General features: G+C 35.3%; 1 protein-coding gene across 2 annotated transcripts in view; it reads left to right on the forward strand.

The window, feature by feature from the left end:
* The window catches only part of Gphn (gephyrin), a 386872-nt gene that overhangs the window by 203911 nt on the left and 164677 nt on the right, over positions 1–18284 (forward strand). For both annotated transcript variants that reach the window (XM_048361849.1, XM_048361848.1), the window contains exons 6-8: positions 9352–9418; positions 13955–14227; positions 15374–15481. In XM_048361849.1, coding sequence (XP_048217806.1) covers positions 9352–9418; positions 13955–14227; positions 15374–15481 — 448 coding nt within the window. The remainder of the gene's footprint in view (positions 1–9351; positions 9419–13954; positions 14228–15373; positions 15482–18284) is intronic.

Genomic DNA, 18284 nt, shown 5'->3' on the forward strand with positions numbered 1-18284 from the left:
TGAGTATTGAACAGTGGTGCACATCATAAAGGGTTTTCATATATTTCTACAATCTCTTCTTACATATTTGCAGTTCAGAATTGAGCCCATGGGGCTGGGAATATGGCCTAGTGGCAAGAGTGCCTGCCTCATATACATGAAGCCCTGGGTTCGATTCCTCAGCACCATATATATAGAAAACGGCCAGAAGTGGTGTTGTGGCTCAAGTGGCAGAGTTCTAGCCTTGAGCAAAAAGAAGCCAGGGACAGTGCTCAGGCCCTGAGTCCAAGCCCCAGGACTGGCAACAAAAACAAAACAAACAAAACAGAATTGAGTCCAGAACCTATGTTAGTTTAGGCATAGAATTATAGAATCTATCTTCTCAGTCCCTTATATTTAGAAGTGTTTCTACATTCTCCAGTTGCCAGTGACCCTCATACACAATTTCTATGTCTAAACAAGATTTTTTACAGAACATTAATTTTTTGGCTACCATGTAGTTCTATGCAAGTGCGACACACTTTGTGACAGACACACTAAACATTAAAAATAAATTAACACACCTGAGCAGTTGGGACTCACACCTGTAATCCTAGCTGCTTGCCACGCTGAGATTGGAATTATTGTTATTCAAGACCAACCTAGGCAGAAAAGTCCACAAGATTATTTCAGTAAAAGATATTAACCTGTTATTCCAACAGCAGGAAGCATAAAATAGGAGGATCATGGTCTAGGCATGGGCTCTGATAGGAAGTGAAACCCTATCTCAAAAATAACTTAGACAGAAAGAAATGTATAGTAGAGCATCTGCACAGAGAGATGAAGGCTGAACCCCAGTTCTGCCAACAAAAAATTAAAATAATAAAATATAAAGATTGCTTCTATCTTCTTACTTGATAGTAAGAACTGCTTTTCTACTACTTTGGACAGAATGCCTCCCCCCCCCCCCAAAAAAAAGGCTATTCTTGTACTAAAAATATCAACTCTTCATTCCATCTATAATCAGCAGAAGTTGTAGTTACAGTGCTCTATCTTCTCTGTCACCACAATAGCAAGAGCTCTATTTTTAATAGCAGTCCTTGAGGTTATAGTCTAGCATTTACCAGCATTTAATAGCTTGTCATGGGCAAGTTACTTAACTAAGTTTAGCATATAACATTCTGAACCTATAATTTATGGGGGCGGGGGAGATCAAGTACTTTTTTACTTCCAGCCTTCATTAAAAGGAATAGAGCAGTTTTGGATCTTAAAATTATTCAAAGGCTTGCACCTCCTAAATACATTCCTGAATAGTAAGTTGTGGTACATTTTGGTCAGTTCAGCCTAGTATATTACTAACTGTCTATTAATCTATTAGCCCCATCAACAGCCTACAAAAAAAAAAAACCATAGTGAGCAATATATACCCTCCAAATATTGAAAGTCTAGATTTTGTTTTTGAATTGCTGCCTCAGATTATAGAAGTGCAGATACAATAAATAGTCTGCCAGTGTTGCATTCTTCACTGGCTGTCAGTGTCTTCAAGGGAATTAAAAAAGATAGCATCTGTTTTTGTTCAGGTTTTATTTTGTACTTTCTTCTCCATTTTGAGAACCAATGTTTTTAGTATTGGGGTATTCGAATTCAAGAACATATATAGTAGGATTTAAAGAGGTACCTTCTAATCCCAGTAGAAAATACAAACACAGACAAGACCTGAGAAAACATGAAGGTTATAGTTGAGGCTAATCTCTGACACAGACACTTTAAAAAAGAGTAAACTTTAGGTAAGGAAGAGAATCTTACTTCCTTAATTACCATATTAGACGATTAAAATGTCCAGTTTTAAGGGGATATTCTTCTCATCTAGTAATTGTATGTGGCAACCACATGCTTGTCGTCTCAGCTCCTTGGACAAGCTGAGTGGAAAGAAAGCAATTTCAGGCTAGCTTGTGCAAAAAATTCTGATAGACTACTTCTCAATGGAAAAAGCTTGGAATGATAGCATATATCTGCCATGCCAGCTAATGCAGAAGGTATAAAATTTAAAAAAAAATGTGGAGTCAGACAAACAGGAAGATTTTACCTCAGAACTTTTTTTGCACTGGTAAGTGATCAAATGGGCTGGAAGCATGGCTCAGCAGTTGAATGTTTACGTAGTAAATGCAAGGCTCTGTTTTGAAACCCAGATATTATCTCCAAGCCCCCAAAATAAAGAAAGGAAAAGGAGAGAGAGAGGGAAGAAATATAAAGAGAAATAAATTACACTAAACACTAAGAAGTCATTTTGTCTCCATAATGTTTCCTTAGTGCTCAATGTATTAGTATTCTGACTGGTCTCTCAGAATAATAAAAGGATATCAGCTAAAAATTAGGAAATAGGAATAAGCAGTGGGCTTTTGTTAATAATAATGTGCCAGTATTATTTCATTAATTGTAACCAATTTACTATACTAATGTAAGTTATTAATTGGGAAGTGTTTGCATACACTCCACTCCTTACAAAATCTCTATGCTACTTTTTCTGTTTTTGCATTAATCTAAAGTAAAAAGTAAAGTCTTCCTTATTTTTTTAAATCCCTAGTTCATTTAACTTTAGAGTCATATTCTATCCAACTTAAAAAGAGCTAATTGTTCCTGACAGTAGTAAGAGAAAGTAAATATTTTCCCTTCGTATTATGAGTTGAAAACAGTCTTTTTGTCAAAGCCATCATCAAAATAGAACATAGAAAAACATGTTAGTATCTGTTATGACCACAGATACATAAATTTCAAAAATAAATATTAACATACCAAAAAGATAATGAAGACCAAGGTAGATTTATTTCAAGGACACAAAGATAGATACCTACTGGATAATTGATTAGCATGAATCAACAAAAGGAAGAAAAATCTTAGACTCCTCCCAACTGATTCATAAAAATCATTTGGTATGATTTATGCCCATTTTTATAACTCTGCAAGTAAGAATTAGAAGGTAAATTCTTTAATCTGATCAAGCAAATGCAACATATATTCATAACTGGATGTTATAAAAATTCTTTTTAAAATTAGAAATAAGACAATCCTGTTGTAACTAATTCTATTCAGCCTAGTACATAGTGAAATAATAGTGTCAGCATTGAAAAATGCAAAACCATCACCTATGATTAATTACATGTATAAACATTTATTGGGCTGGGAATGTGGCTTAGACGTAGAGTGCTTGCCTAGCATGCATGAAACCCTGTTTTCGATTCCTCAGCACCAAATAAACATAAAAAGGCATAAGTGGCTCTGCAGCTCAAGAGATAGAGTGCTGGCCTTGAGGAGAAAAAAAAAGAAGAAGAAGAAGAAGAAGAAGCAGAAGCAGCAGCAGCCAGGGACAGTGCTCAGGCCCTGAGTTCAAGCCCCAGTACTGGCAAAAAAAAAAAAAAAAGAGCTTGTGTCGGTAGCTCATTCCTGTAATCCTAGCAATTCAGGAGTCTGAGATTTTAGTATCGTGGTTCAGAGCTACACTTTCAAAGGCATGTCTGTGAGACTTTTATCTCCAATTGACCCTCAAAAATCTGGAAGTGGAACTGTGGTTCAAGTGGTAGAGAGCTAGCTGTAAGCATAAAAACTCAATGACAATGCCCAGGCCTACAGTTCAAGTCCCTGGACTGGCATTAAAAAATAAAAAAAATCAATTGTGTTTTAGAATCCATGGAAGAGTTCAAGTTGATTGGAAAGAAGTTTACGATGCATCAACTTCTGTCCTACAATCAAAGTATATTCTTGGTTATTTTCTTGTTGTTTGTTTGGGGTTTTTTGTTGTTGTTGTTTGCTTTTGCATTACTGGCCTATGAACTTAGTGCCTTGTACTTGCTAGGCAGGCACTCTACCACCTGATCCATGCCCCATCTCTTTACTTAGTTTATATATGAAACAGGTTCTTGTACTTCTGCCCAGGACCAGTCTCAGACTATGATCTTCCTACCTATGACTTCCACCTAGCTTATATAACAAGCATGTACCATCACACCTGTCTTGTTTGTTGAGATAGAGTCTCAGTAACTTTTTATCCAGGGTAGTGTCAAAACACAATCCTACTGATCTTTACTTCTGAAGTAGTTAGGATTATAGGCATGTGTCACAAATCCTGGAAAGCAAAATATATTTTTACAAGGGAGTCATTTACAAGGCTTATTTTATTTCATGATATGTATGTTGTATCCATAACACAATTCTCTGAGCTTTCCCCTGCTTCATGAAAGTGGATTTATTACATAAATTGTTACATCATTATCCTTAGTGCTACAGAAGAGGGTCCCTCTAAAACTTCTCCAATTTCTTCATTTTAGTGAGATTAATTTTGTGCTGTTTTTGTTATAACAGTACCTCAGACTGGTAACTTATGTAATACCAAGAATTGTTCTTATAATTTTAGAGGATAGGAAAAACCAAAGACAGGTGACCTACATTGGGCAAAGTGCTTCTGGTGGTGTCATCTCATAAAAGAAGTAGAAAATCCAAGAGAACATGCATGAGAGAAAAACTGAGATTGAACACGCAGTCTCTAGTCCTTGTATACGTGAGCATTAATCCATTCATGAGAGTAGAACAGTCATGACTTTGGAGTCTCACATTAGGCCCTATCTCTCAATATTGCTATAACTGGAATTAATTTTCAACCCAAGCTTTTTTTTGGGGGAGGGGAGATTTCCAACCATAACACTTATTGAATAGTTATTACCTATAATATGAAGAATACTCCCATAGCAAAGTCCTCTTTATGTACCATAAGAGTTATAAAGTAATTTTACTAGCAACATTGTTTGCGGTGGTGACAGATGAAAATGAAATGTTCATCAGAAAAGTGAATAAATAAAATATGGAAGAATCATGCAAGGGAATATTGTAAAGCACTGAAAATGAACCAGTTATTCATGTCCCTAGGGAGGAATCTCATAAACAGATGATAAGTGAGAAAAACAATTTGTTTAATAGCATACACAGCATAATTTAGTAAACCTATTCAAAAAGTATCTTTTAATCTGGCAAGCTGTGATTCATACCTTTAATCCTATGTAATCAGAAGGTGCAGATCAGAAGAATCATCCTTCAAAGCTAGCCCAGGTAAAAAGTGAGAACAATATCTTAACCAGTGGTTATATATGCAGTCAGATACAACTCACATCCTATCTAAATAGGAGTATAAGATCAAAGGGATAATCATTCCATGTACCAAAACAAAAACAAGTTCATAAGACACCCTTCCCCTCCTCCATTTCAACAGAAAAGGCTGATTGTGGTGATGCACACTATTTTAGAATTTTCTTGCGGGGCACCAGTGGAACACCTGTAATCCTATCTACTCAGGAGGCTGAGATTTGAGGATCACGGTTCAAAGCCAGCCCAGGCAGGAAGGTCTATGATACTCTTGGCTCTTATCTCCAGTTAACCACCAGAAAATCAGAAGTGGCACTGTAGCTCAAGTACTAGCCTTGAGCTGAAGAGCTTAGGTACAGTACTCAGGACCAGAGTTCCAGCCCCATGACTGACCAAAAAAACAAAAAAAAAAGAAGGAAAGAAAGAAAAAAAAGAATATTCTTTTAATGGTGCTTAGCTATACTGAGCAGAATATATTGATGGTTTGGATGCCTGTGGAATACGTTGTAACTCCTTACAGTGAATTTGTGACTTCTGCTGTCTAATTCCAAGAGACTTTTTCAGTGAAGGTAGGTCAAGTATTTATCGAGTGCCTATTGTGTGTTAAGCATTCGATACATTTAATTTCAAAGATTATGTTTATTCCTTCTAGTAACTCAGTTTTTAAAAATGGTTAGTGAAATTCAGTAACTGAGCCAGTATTATTGTGATAGTATTATCAAAATTTAAGTATGATCTCTCATAGTACTTCTCAAATTTGAGCATGGATCAGAATCAGAGATCTTGTTAACATCACAATTCCTAGATTCCATCCTCAATGTTTTTTTAAATTGAGTATATCAGCAGCAGAGAGGAGGACAATGGTCAGTATAGGAGATTTTGCATTTCTGACTTCCAAAAATACCATATACAGTACTGTCCGAGGGAACCACACATTGTTAGATGCTGAATTATTAGATTGTAACAGTTTTCTTCTATAGAGTTTTAATTCCCTCACCTTCAAATGTACTTTTATTTTCAACTCATATGACCATTTAAATGACCGTTTACTATCTAGCATTGTGGTTACTTGTTTATATGCTTCAATATTCTATATTGCATTTATAAACTCCTTAAGGACTTGGGTCATATTTATTTTATAATTCTTAGCACAGATATTTAGTTGTTTTAATAAACATTATAGTGAGGTAAGATGATGGTGATTTTATAAGGACTATTATACTAACTTAAATTATTTAAAATTCAATAATTTAAATGAATTGAATAATTTGATTCTCTGTAGTAGTGTTTTCAAACCTGCTTTATTAAATATAAAGTAGTATAATGATAACTTCTGAAGTTACTGTGGATATTCCAGAGATGAAAAAAATACACCCCACAATTCTTGTTTTTTCTTTTTGTCAATCATGGGACTTGAACCAGGGCCTGGGCATTGCCCTGAGCCACTTTGTGTTCAAGGCTAGCATCCTACTATTTGAGTCACAGAGCCATTTCTGGTTTTCTGGTAGTTAATTGGAGATAAGAGTCCCACAGGACTTTTCTTCCTGGGCTGGCTTCCAACTGAGATCCTCAGATCTCAGCCTTCTGATCAGCTAAGCTTACAGACATGACCCACCAGCATGAAGTAATTGATACTATATAATTTGAAAGACTACCGTGCTTAGTAAAAAATCTAGAGTTATTCAATAAGTTGCTACATTTGTTATATGAAACTAGCAGAACTTAGTATTGTTAACATTATCATCCTAATCACTTTGCTTCTCAAATTATAATCAGTTATCTATGAAATGATAAAAGCCAAAGAATATTCCTAATAGAACATTTTAAGAGTTTTATAATTACCTATTGCCATTTTGGTTGTAAAGTACTTTGTTCAATTCTGACTGCCAAAATAAAAACAAAGTTTGGAGAAATAACACGTACGTTAAAGGTTAGAGAATGAGCTTTAAATTTTTTTAATGCAATCATGAATTCCAAGAAGATAGCCAAAGAATGACTTATTAATCATTTTCAGATATATGAAAGTTTTAAATACCTGCTATCAACTCTTTTTTTGAGATTGTAGCTAGGCTATGACAAAGTAATGAAGTTCAAGATAGTTTTAGGTTACTTTAGAAATAAAAATAATGTAGAATAAATTTAAACCATAAGAAATTTTGGAAAAATATTCTTATGTGACTAAAAATCTTACATACAAAGTTTTTAAATAGGATAATTTTTGTTTTCAATAGATGAAAATACGATTAGGTTACCAGATCAAAGTAACACAATTCTCACTCCCAAGTGAAATCAGGACTTGGAGTCTTCGAAGAGTCCTCAGGTTTCTATTGCTTTCTCACTGTTTTATTTTTATCTAACAAATTGATTTAAGTGTGGGATGGAAATTAACAATGATCTCTTAAAAGACATTTCTAGCTTAAAATGCTTATGATCATCAATGGATTTGTTAATAATTTAGCTCTCTAATCTCTTTTTCAAAGCCTTGTTTTTACTTAAAAACTTCTTAAGAAGCAGGAGCTAAAATCTCAATCTCAGGTAGCTCTTAAATACTGTATAAGTTAGACTTTAGAACGTAAATATTACTATTCTAGACATTTTTGTTCACTATTGCATTGAAATCTTAGAGTTTATGGGAGATTCAATAAATGTGAAATGAACAGAAGACCACAAAGCTAACATTAGGCTTTTTGGCCTGGTTAAACTGCTCAAAAGTAGCTGATATATTCTCTTTTTTTACATTCAATGCATTTTTTTCTGATCGACTACACTAAATATCATTATAAAAACATCAGCCAGAATTCCTAATTTGTGTACCAGTTGATGAATATTTTACTATAGCAGTTTTATTTTTGTTAAACAGTTGCTCTCACATGAAGTTTATTAGCTTTTGTTGAATATATTTATTTTTTTTCAAATTTTTATTATCAAACTGATGTACAGAAAGGTTACAGTTTCATACGTTAGGCACTGGATACATTTCTTGTACAGTTTGTTACCTTGTCCCTCATACCCCCCCTCCTCCCCCTTTCCCTTCCCCCTCACCCACGGAGGTGTTCAGTTCACTTACACCAAACAGTTTTGCAAGTATTGCTTTTGTAGTTGTTTGTCTTTTTTTTACCCTGTGTCTCTCAAATTTGGTATTCCCTTTCAATTTCCTATTTCCAATACCAGTATACACGGTTTCCAATATACTCAGATAAGATTACAGAGATAGTGTAGGTACAACCACGGGAAGGTGATACAAGAACATCATCAATAATAGAAGCTACAGGGCTGGGGATATAGCCTAGTGGCAAGAGTGCCTGCCTCGGATACACGAGGCCCTAGGTTCGATTCCCCAGCACCACATATACAGAAAACGGCCAGAAGCAGCGGCGCTGTGGCTCAAGTGGCAGAGTGCTAGCCTTGAGCGGGAAGAAGCCAGGGACAGTGCTCAGGCCCTGAGTCCAAGGCCCAGGACTGGCCAAAAAAAAAAAATAATAATAGAAGCTACAGATACACATAGGACGTTGAAAGTAGTTACAACTGTTTCCATAACATGGAGTTCATTTCATTTAGCATCATCTTATGTGTTCATAAGGGTATAGCTATTGGGCCTTGTGATGCTCTGCTATGACTTGCCTAAACCTGTACTAATTATTCCCAATAAGGGAGACCATAGAGTCCATGTTTCTTTGGGTTTGGCTCACTTCACTTAGTATAATGTTTTCCAAGTCCTTCCATTTCCTTACAAATGGGAAAATGTCATTCTTTCTGATAGAGGCATAAAATTCCATTGTGTATATGTACCACATTTTCCTGATCCATTTGTCTACTGAGGGGCATCTGGGCTGGTTCCAGATTCTCGCTATGACAAATTGTGCTGCAATGAACATTGTTGTGCTGGTGGCATTACTGTGATTTTGTTTGTGGTCTTTTGGATAGATACCCAAAAGTGGGGCTGCTGGGTCATAGGGGAGTTCTATATTTAGCCTTCTGAGGAATCTCCATACTGCTTGCCAGAGTGGCTGAACCAGTTTACATTCCCACCAACAATGAAGTAGGGTTCCCTTTTGGCCACATCCCCTCCAACAATTGTTATTGTTAGTTTTCTGGATATATGACATTCTTACTGGGGTGAGATGGAATCTCAATGTTGTTTTGATTTGCATTTCTTTTATGGCCAGTGATGTAGAGCATTTTTTCATATGTCTCTTGGCCATGTTGAATATATTTATATAGAAACATTTATTGCAGTTCATTGTCCTTTCTATTTCCTTTCAGGCCTGTGTGTGGAATCAGAGGAAAGACTCTCATAATTAACCTACCAGGTAGCAAGAAAGGATCTCAGGTAAGCATTCTTGACAATTTATATGGCTATTTATAAGACTTTAAGCTAACTATGAGACTAGCCAACCAAAAAGCCACATTCCATATGACTTGCTCACTTCTGACACTTAATTGCAAATTCAAAGGATTCCTATAAATCACCTTATGGTTTAGTTGAATAATTCACAAGAAAGACTCACAGAACCCATTAAAACTTGCATTCAGAGTTATAGTTTATTAAGAGAAAGGATACAGATTAAACCAGTCAAAAAAAGTAGTACATTTGACAAGGTGGCCGAAAAATACCAAGCATAGAGTTTTCATTGTCCTCTTTCCATGAATGCATGATTATATTACTCTCCAGGCATCAGTGTTTGAAATACACATGAAATATCACCAATCAGAGAAACTCACTCATGTTTTTGATATCGTTTTTGTTTGTTTGTTTGTGTGTTTGTTTTGTCTGTCATGGAACTTGAACTCAGGGCCTGGGCATTGTCCCTGAGCTCTTTTGCTCAAGTTTAGCATTCTGCCACTTTGAGCCACAGCTCCACTTCCAGTTTTTGAGTGATTAATTAGAGGTAAGAGTCTCATGGGAACTTTTCTGCCTGGGCTGGCTTTTAATTGTGATCCTTAGATCTCTGCTTCCTTAGTAGCTAGGATTACCAGTGATAGCCACCAGCACCTAGATTGATGTTCATTTTATTAAGCTCATCACATACTTTCCATGTATCTGACCTTTACCTCTTATCCCTTCCCAGAGGTTGGATTGATATCTTTAATCTCAAATAACTTAAAGAGACAAAACCAGTACCCATGTAGGCCCAATCTCTCACCATAAATGGCATTGTAGATCATCTGGTGGTCATAGCCTTTATTTTAAAAAAATATTTTGTCAGGCATTAAAAATTAAGTAGTGTATCCTGTCAAATCACTAAGATGTCTCCCTTGGTAATGTCATTCAGATTTGCATATTTGACAGGTTCCCAAAGCAGAAGTGGTCTCAAAAATAAATGACTTTACCCTTTTAAGCATTTGTTACAGTTGTTAAAAAGTATCTTTTTTTTCAGCAACTTCTGAAACACCAGTGTAGTGTAGTATCTTTGTTTCCTTGTTTTGGTATTTTCAGCTTCCATTCTTCCCTCGCTGCATTTATGTACAGATTTTTCCATCTTTGAAGAAGATGTGAGGTTTAGTCAGTATTGCTTAAAATTGTCATCAGTAATAATTAGTTTACCAAGTGTCTCAGTACATTCATATTTATATAGGGCAGGATTACATAGGTAAAATCTAGTGGATTGTCTTAGCCCCTTATGTCATACAGCTGTATTCACTGTTGATCCTAGTTTGGCCAAATGTGGTATAAAGGCGAAATTAGACCTTTAGGAATTCTGACATCCAGGTTTTAAGATAGTTAAAGTTGTCTCACTTAGGAATCATCTCTTCTTCTAACACTCACATTTGTATCCCAAATATTGAGAGTGTGATACCAAGTAGATAATAAAAAGATGAGGATCAGATGAGATGACATGGGTTAAAAATAAAAAAAAAAAAACACTTTCATATAGAAAGCCAGGTGCTGGTGCTTCACACCTGTAATCCAAGCCATTTAGAAGGCTGAGACCTAGAACATTGCAGTTTGAAGCCAGTCTGGGCAGAAATGTCTGCAATACTTCATCTCCAAAAAACCAGTAAAAAGTCAAGCAATCAAACTGAGGAAGTATGAGGACCTGAAATCAAACCCTGGTACCAACTAAAAGAAAAGAAAACAAAAAAGGGTGAGGAGGTGAGGAAAGGGGAGAGGAGGGGAGCTTGGCAGAGAATGATGAAAGGGGTGACATTGGTAAAGATTAATTGTATCCATATACTACTTTGTTGAATAATGGCAACTCTTTTGTACAACTACTTAAAGATAAAAATAAAATAAAAAATAAATAAATAAATCAAAAAGAAATAATCATACTATCATTCTTTCCCACCACCCTCAAAGTTAAATATGATCACAAACTCATGAAGGTATGTAAGACAGTATTTTATACCTTTATTTCCCTCCACTGAAGACAACAAATGTTTCAATTACCCATGGATCCTCTGTCAAATCATTACTCTGAGGATGAAAGTGCTAGGACTTGTTTCCTCTAGCAGCTATCAGCATCAATCTGATTTGCTACTTGTGTACAGATCCTTCCCCCTGTAGCTTTCTACAGACTTATTTATTGACAAAGAGGACCATCCTAGGCTTGACATTTTATGGCCTTGCAGTATACTAAATTCAGCTTTCCTTTGCATAGCTATGCACTACCAATATCTATGATTCATGTTATAGACCCAGGTAGCCATATCAAAAATGTGATTCTATTCACTTTCATGTCTTGAGTGGGAGTTCTATTATGGATACTTACATATCCTTCTCTAATGTAGTCATGTCTTTAACAGATTGATTTTTCATTTGTTTTCTGCCTCTTGTACATATATTGCCAGCCAAAATCCAAAAGTAGAGGCAAGAATCATGCAGTTCAGATCTTTGAACTGCTATGAACTTCTTCAGTCAGCTACATAATTGGAGCACCCAAATGACTGGTCTCACTTATTTTTTTTAAATATTGTCAAAGTGGTGTACAGACACCAAGTATACATTAGGATTCCTAAAATGTACTCTTGTGTTTAATAACTCACTAGGATTCATAAAACTCACTGAAAGCTGTTATACTCATGGTTATTTATTACAGGAATGAGATACAGATTAACAGCAACTAACAGAAAAAGTACATAGGTTTGGATATAAGAGAGAGATCAAACAAGGAACTTTCACCATCCCCTCTTTTTTAAATCATCCACATGCTATCCTCCTAAGCATAGATGTGTGTGATGATACACACAGACTATTGCCAGCTAGGAATACTATCCTGGGTGACCAGAATTTTTAGAGTGCCTGATGGCTAGGGACTCAGGCAAACCAAGATTTAGGCATGACATTCTGAAAATCTGAAGAGTACCTCCCAAAACCTAATAGTAAAAACCAGGACTCTCTTTGGTCAAGGTTAAATTCTTTACAAAATATTTAAACAGTAAACTGATAGAGCATACTAAGAGAGGATAAAAGGTTTGACATCCTTTTAAGTATTCTAGTAAGCCTCCAAAAATTTTAAGATATTTTTCCTATCTTAAATTTTAAGGGTTACTTTAAATATGAAGTATGAATGATCAGAGTGGAATTGCTAAACTAATATTACAGGTGTCAGTCAACCAGTACAAATACCTTTTCCAAATATATCTGGCTCTGTGTTCTGGTTAGATAAGTTCTTGTTTATTTTCTTTTGATAATGCACTATAGGTTATAGCAGCACCTGAGTAGATGATTGTATTGAATTTTCTGTGAAGTTCTTTACCAGCTTATATCTATTTTTAAGTACTGCATAACATAACGTTATGTAGTAGTTGTACTAGTTATACTTTGTGATGGTAATCAGAAGTTTGGTTTCTGATCAAAATAATCTGGTCCTCAAATGAGTTATTCATTCTAGTCTCTTATTTTAATTAAAAATGTGAAAATTCTTTCCTACCTTTCCCATGTTTCTAATAAAGCATCTTTGAACTCCAAAGTTATTTCCAAAATTTACTTTACTTATTAATTTTGGCATACAGCAGTTTGTACTTAGGGCCTTGTACTTGTTAGGAAGGTGTTCTACCATTTGAGTCATGCCTCCAGCCCTCTTTCTCTGTAGTTGTTTTTCCAATAGTATCTTGTGTTTTTGTACAGGTCAGGCACAGACTGCAATCATGCCACCTTTGCTTACAAACATAAATATAATCATATGCATATGTCACCATGCATGCTTATTGGATGAATTATGATCTGAATAACTAGACTCCAATGACAGTATTCCCAGTCTCTGACTTATGAGTAACTGGAACTACAGGCACACCCCCACCATACCCAACGAAATTCTCACTTAAAAGAAAAAAATAGAACAGGCTGTATGTCTTGGCACATGCGTGTAATCCCAACTACCTATCTAAAAACCATAAAGAGCTTGGCTCAAGTGGTAGAGCTCTTGCCCAAGTAAGCAAGAAGTCCTGAGTTCAAACCCCAATACCAATAAAATAATAACAACAATAATATGTACTCATTTAGTACTGTAATTTTCTTTTTTTTTTTTTTTTGGCCAGTCCTGGGCCTTGAACTCAGGGCCTGAGCACTGTCCCTGGCTTCCTTTTGCTCAAGGCTAGCACTCTGCCACTTGAGCCACAGCGCCACTTCTGGCCATTTTCTGTATATGTGGTGCTGGGGAATTGGACCCAGGTCCTCATGTATACGAGGCAAGCTCTCTTGCCACTAGGCCATATCCCCAGCCCTAGTACTGTAATTTTCTAGCACATGGAAAATATTGTCTGCCATCTTGTTTCATATTTCACATTGCAAAGACAGTGCATTAAATATGCACTCTTGTGATTAATGGAAGGAAATACAAATCTAAAATAAATAATCAGTTTCATTGCCAGCATGTTATATGTCCATGAATTGGCCTCATTTTCATTGTTTTTCTCCTGTGGACAGGAATGCTTTCAGTTTATACTGCCAGCTCTACCTCACGCCATTGATCTTTTACGTGATGCCATTGTAAAAGTAAAGGAGGTGCATGATGAACTTGAAGATTTACCTTCCCCGCCACCTCCTCTTTCCCCTCCTCCCACAACCAGCCCCCATAAGCAGACAGAAGACAAAGGGGTACAGTGTGAGGAAGAAGAAGAAGAAAAGAAAGACAGTGGTGTTGCTTCAACAGAAGATAGTTCTTCATCACATATAACTGCAGCAGCCATTGCTGCCAAGGTAAGCCTGCTGAGAGAAACTCTGAGGTCTTAGAGAGGTAAATTACTATTTTCATCCCTCTCCCTATCTCATCCCTCTATACATTTAGTAACTCTTCAGGGAATCCTAAAAAAGTAACTTGAGATATCTATTAATTTCTATCACTAAGTCCTTTCCTTAACAGAGTTCTTATAAAAGTTGACATTTACTCTATAGTTAAGGCACTCCTATTGAAGTCAGAGCTGCAAGATAAACTATGCAACATTTAAGAACCCTTTGATTTTTGTCATTTCTGTGGATATGTTATGTTTATAATACTTACATAGTGAAAACATCAAAATTTCAGAAATTCTTAAAGGGACAAAAATCTCTCAAGTTAAAAGACTTTAGATAATTCAAGAAATTAATTAGGAAAGATTTTTTTAAAAAACAGGCTTAAAACATTCATTGAATTTTATTTATTTAAAGAACTTACTCAAATATTACTAAACAGAAATTACACTAGTGGTATAAAGAAGTGGATATGTTTGATTTTACTTTTAATAAAATAATAAGTATTAATAAAAGATACCAAAGTATTTCAAATTATTTTTAGACAGCTCTGGAATTTAATATGCTAACATAATGTGTTTACATAAATTTAATTAATTTTTCAACCTGTATGCCATCAAGAAATTACTGTATGAAGTAATTTATAGAGATTTATAGATCACATATTATGGCTGTCAGCCCAATAAGGTTATTATTGAAAACATATAGATTGAAATCATAGATAATTCATTTGATATGTTGACTTAAGAACCAGTGTGGTTCTTTCACTAAAAACTGAGGGATTCTGCCTCTAGATCATTCAGTGATCCATTGAGTCTTCACACTAGCAAGATTTTAAATTATGATTTTGCTTAATGGAACCAATTGTTCAAATAGGTACATTTAATAAAATCATTGTGTGTTCTTTCTCTTTTACTTTTGGGTAAAAGAGTGAAAAGTATCATTGATTTTAGTCTCAAGGAAAAAAGCTTATGACATTTAAAATCAAAGCTATTTTTTTCCATTCTACATTTAGAAAGTTTTGGCATTTCATTGTTCCTTTGTTTTCACTGTTTTCTTGTATAGTTTCATGTTTTCCTGTCACTATATTCATAACTGTTATGTGTTGTGCATTAGAAGCATCCATTCAGCACCAGTCCTGCTGTTATAATGGCACATGGTGGGCAGCCCATTCCTGGTCTCATCAGTTATTCCCATCATGCAACAGGCAGTACAGATGAACCGGTAAGACAAAGGCTTTTACATTAATGATTGTGCAGATATACATCCTGCTTCCTCTCTTTGGAGGTAGACTATTTCATTGTGATGGATCTTCTCCAGTGCTTTGTTGGGAAAGTGTAAGTACCACTGAGCATATTCCATCCAGAAATTTAATAATTTTTCTTATATCTAAAGAGTTCTGCTATCATTAAGATTCTATTATTTGTGGGACTAAATTTTCATCACATGACTTTCTACAAATTTTCTGTGCCAGAAGTTTTGTTTCTGCTAGCAATTTCATTTAATATCTTTAAATGAATTGTCTAGATTAATTTAAAAAACTCTTAACAAAATCACTTTGAGTCTCATACCTAGACAGTTGGTCAAGCTAAGATTTAATTTGCATTAACCTTGCCTTTTCACTTTTTCTCATGATTTTTCATCTCATTTTCATTCATTGTGTTCTCATTGTAACCATTTAGGAAGTTAAATTTTCATGTGAATTCTGTGATTGTTAATCTTTAGATACAAACTTTTTAGGACTCATACTAGTTCTTGAATCTTTGCAAAAATTGCCAGATTAAGTCAGGCATGATTGTGTGTGCCTGGAATACAGCATTTGGGAAGCTTAGTCAAGTGGAACGTGAGCTTGAGGGCCAGCCTGGTCCAAATAAAGAATTTGAAGCTACCCTAACCTATATAATTAAACTCTTTTAAAAGAATAGAAAAAGGCCAGGGGAGAGGAAGGTAAATGGAAGGAAACAAGGAAGAAAAGAGGAGAGATGGAAGGAAACAAGGAAGTGAAAGGAAAAGGAAAGAGAAGGAAAAAGATCTTAACAAACTAGTTTAGAAAAGAGTAAAATGCTAAGTATATATCATTAAGCAGTGATAATTTAAACAGTAGTTGCAAAAATAACATCAATTTCCTATATATATATATATATATGTGTGTGTGTGTGTGTATGAGAAGGTACAGAAAATAAAAACAAGTAATAATGTGAAATTTGACTCAAATACCTAGGGGGAAAATGACACCAAAAATTTGGAGAAGACATGGAAAAAGTTTCATTTTAGCCTTGATAGTGTATTGGGAAATACACTACCAAATGAAATCTTTAACATGTAATCCACAAAGTCATACCTGGCTGGAACTAAATAGTGGAATATTACATATAGTGGAATGTTATATGTATATATGATGGAATATTAAATATCTAGTTGAATTATTTTATTTTCTTGACGCATTCATCAGTTGTGAGCATCTGGGCTTTTTTCATAACTTGTCTAGGTGAGTATTGCAACAATTAAGGAGTTATACAAGTGTCTTTAGTGTATCCTGACTTGCAATCTTATATATGAATGTCTGAGACTGGTATCTTTGGCTAAATAAGTGCATCTATTTTTTGTTTTTTTGAGGAATCTTCATTATGCCTTCCAGAGTGATTTGATAATTTGCATTCCTACCAACAGTGTGATAGGGTACTTTATCCCACATCCTCTCAACGTTTGTTCATATTCTTTTTTCTTCTTTTAGGTTGTAGGGCTTGACCTCAGGGCCTAGGCGCTCTCCCTGAGCCTCTTTGTGCTCAAGGCTAGCATTCTACCATTTGAGGCACAGCAGAAGCTCTTCAGTCTGATACAGTCCCATTTATCCAGTCTTTGTTTGTTTTGTTGTGATTCTAGATCTTTATTTCAGAAGTTTCACCCTATGCCTAGAAGAGCTAGGGTTCCCCTACCTTTTCATGCAGTATTTTCACAGTGTCTGGCTTTACATCGCAGCCTTTGATCCATTTAGAGCTGATTCTAGTACAAGGTTATATATCAGTAACTAGCTTCAGTTTTCTTCACATAGAAAACCAAGTTTGCCATTTGTTGTCTTTTCTTCCAACCTGTGCATTTGGCTCCCCTATCAAATATTAGGTGGCTATATGTTTGTGGGCTTATTTATGGCAGACTTTCTTCTAACCTGTGTTTTTGACTGTAGTTTTATCAAATATTAGGTGACTGTATGTTTGTCCACTTATTTCTGGATCTTGTATTCCATTCAATTGGTTCTCATGCCTATTCTTGTTTGAGTAACAAGCTATTTTTATTACTATGGTTTTGTAATAAAGCTTGAATTTTGGTATTGATATCCCTCCAGCATTGTTCTTTCTGCTCAGGATTGTTTTTGCTATTCTGGGTATGTTATTATTCCATATGAATTTTTTGATTGATATTTTGAAGAAAGTTGGGATTTTGATGGGTATTGCATTAACTTTATATATTTCTCTGTGCTGAATTACCATTTTACTATGTTAATTCTCCTCAGCCAGGAGCATGGAGGATTTTCAATTACTTTGAATCTGCTTCAGTTTCTTTTTTCAGAGTTTTCAAGTTCTCACAATAGAAGTACTTCAATCTTTGGTTAAGATAAAACCTAAGTATTTAATTTTTTTATCTATTACAAATAGAATTGCTTTCCTGATTTCAGTACCTCTCTTCTCATTGTTGGCATACAGCAAAGCTACTGATTTTTGTGGGTTGATTTTATACCCTGCTACATTGACAAAGTTTCAAATCAACTCAGGTAACTTGAGTGAGGAATCTGAAAGGTCTTTAAAAACAAGATCATGTCATCCCCTTTGTGTGTTTCTCTTGCCTATTGCTCTTCCTAGGAATTCCAGCGCTACGTTGAAGAGGAGTGGAGAGAGTGGCAATCCTTGTCGCACTCCTGATTTCAGGTGGTTTTAACTTTTCCCCATTAGGTATAATGCTGGCTATGGGTTTGTCATATGCAGCCTTTATAATATTTAGGAATCTTCCATGGATTCCTAGCTTCTCCAGT

This window comes from Perognathus longimembris, chromosome 14, assembly GCF_023159225.1.
Source record: "Perognathus longimembris pacificus isolate PPM17 chromosome 14, ASM2315922v1, whole genome shotgun sequence".
Classification (NCBI taxonomy): domain Eukaryota; kingdom Metazoa; phylum Chordata; class Mammalia; order Rodentia; family Heteromyidae; genus Perognathus; species Perognathus longimembris.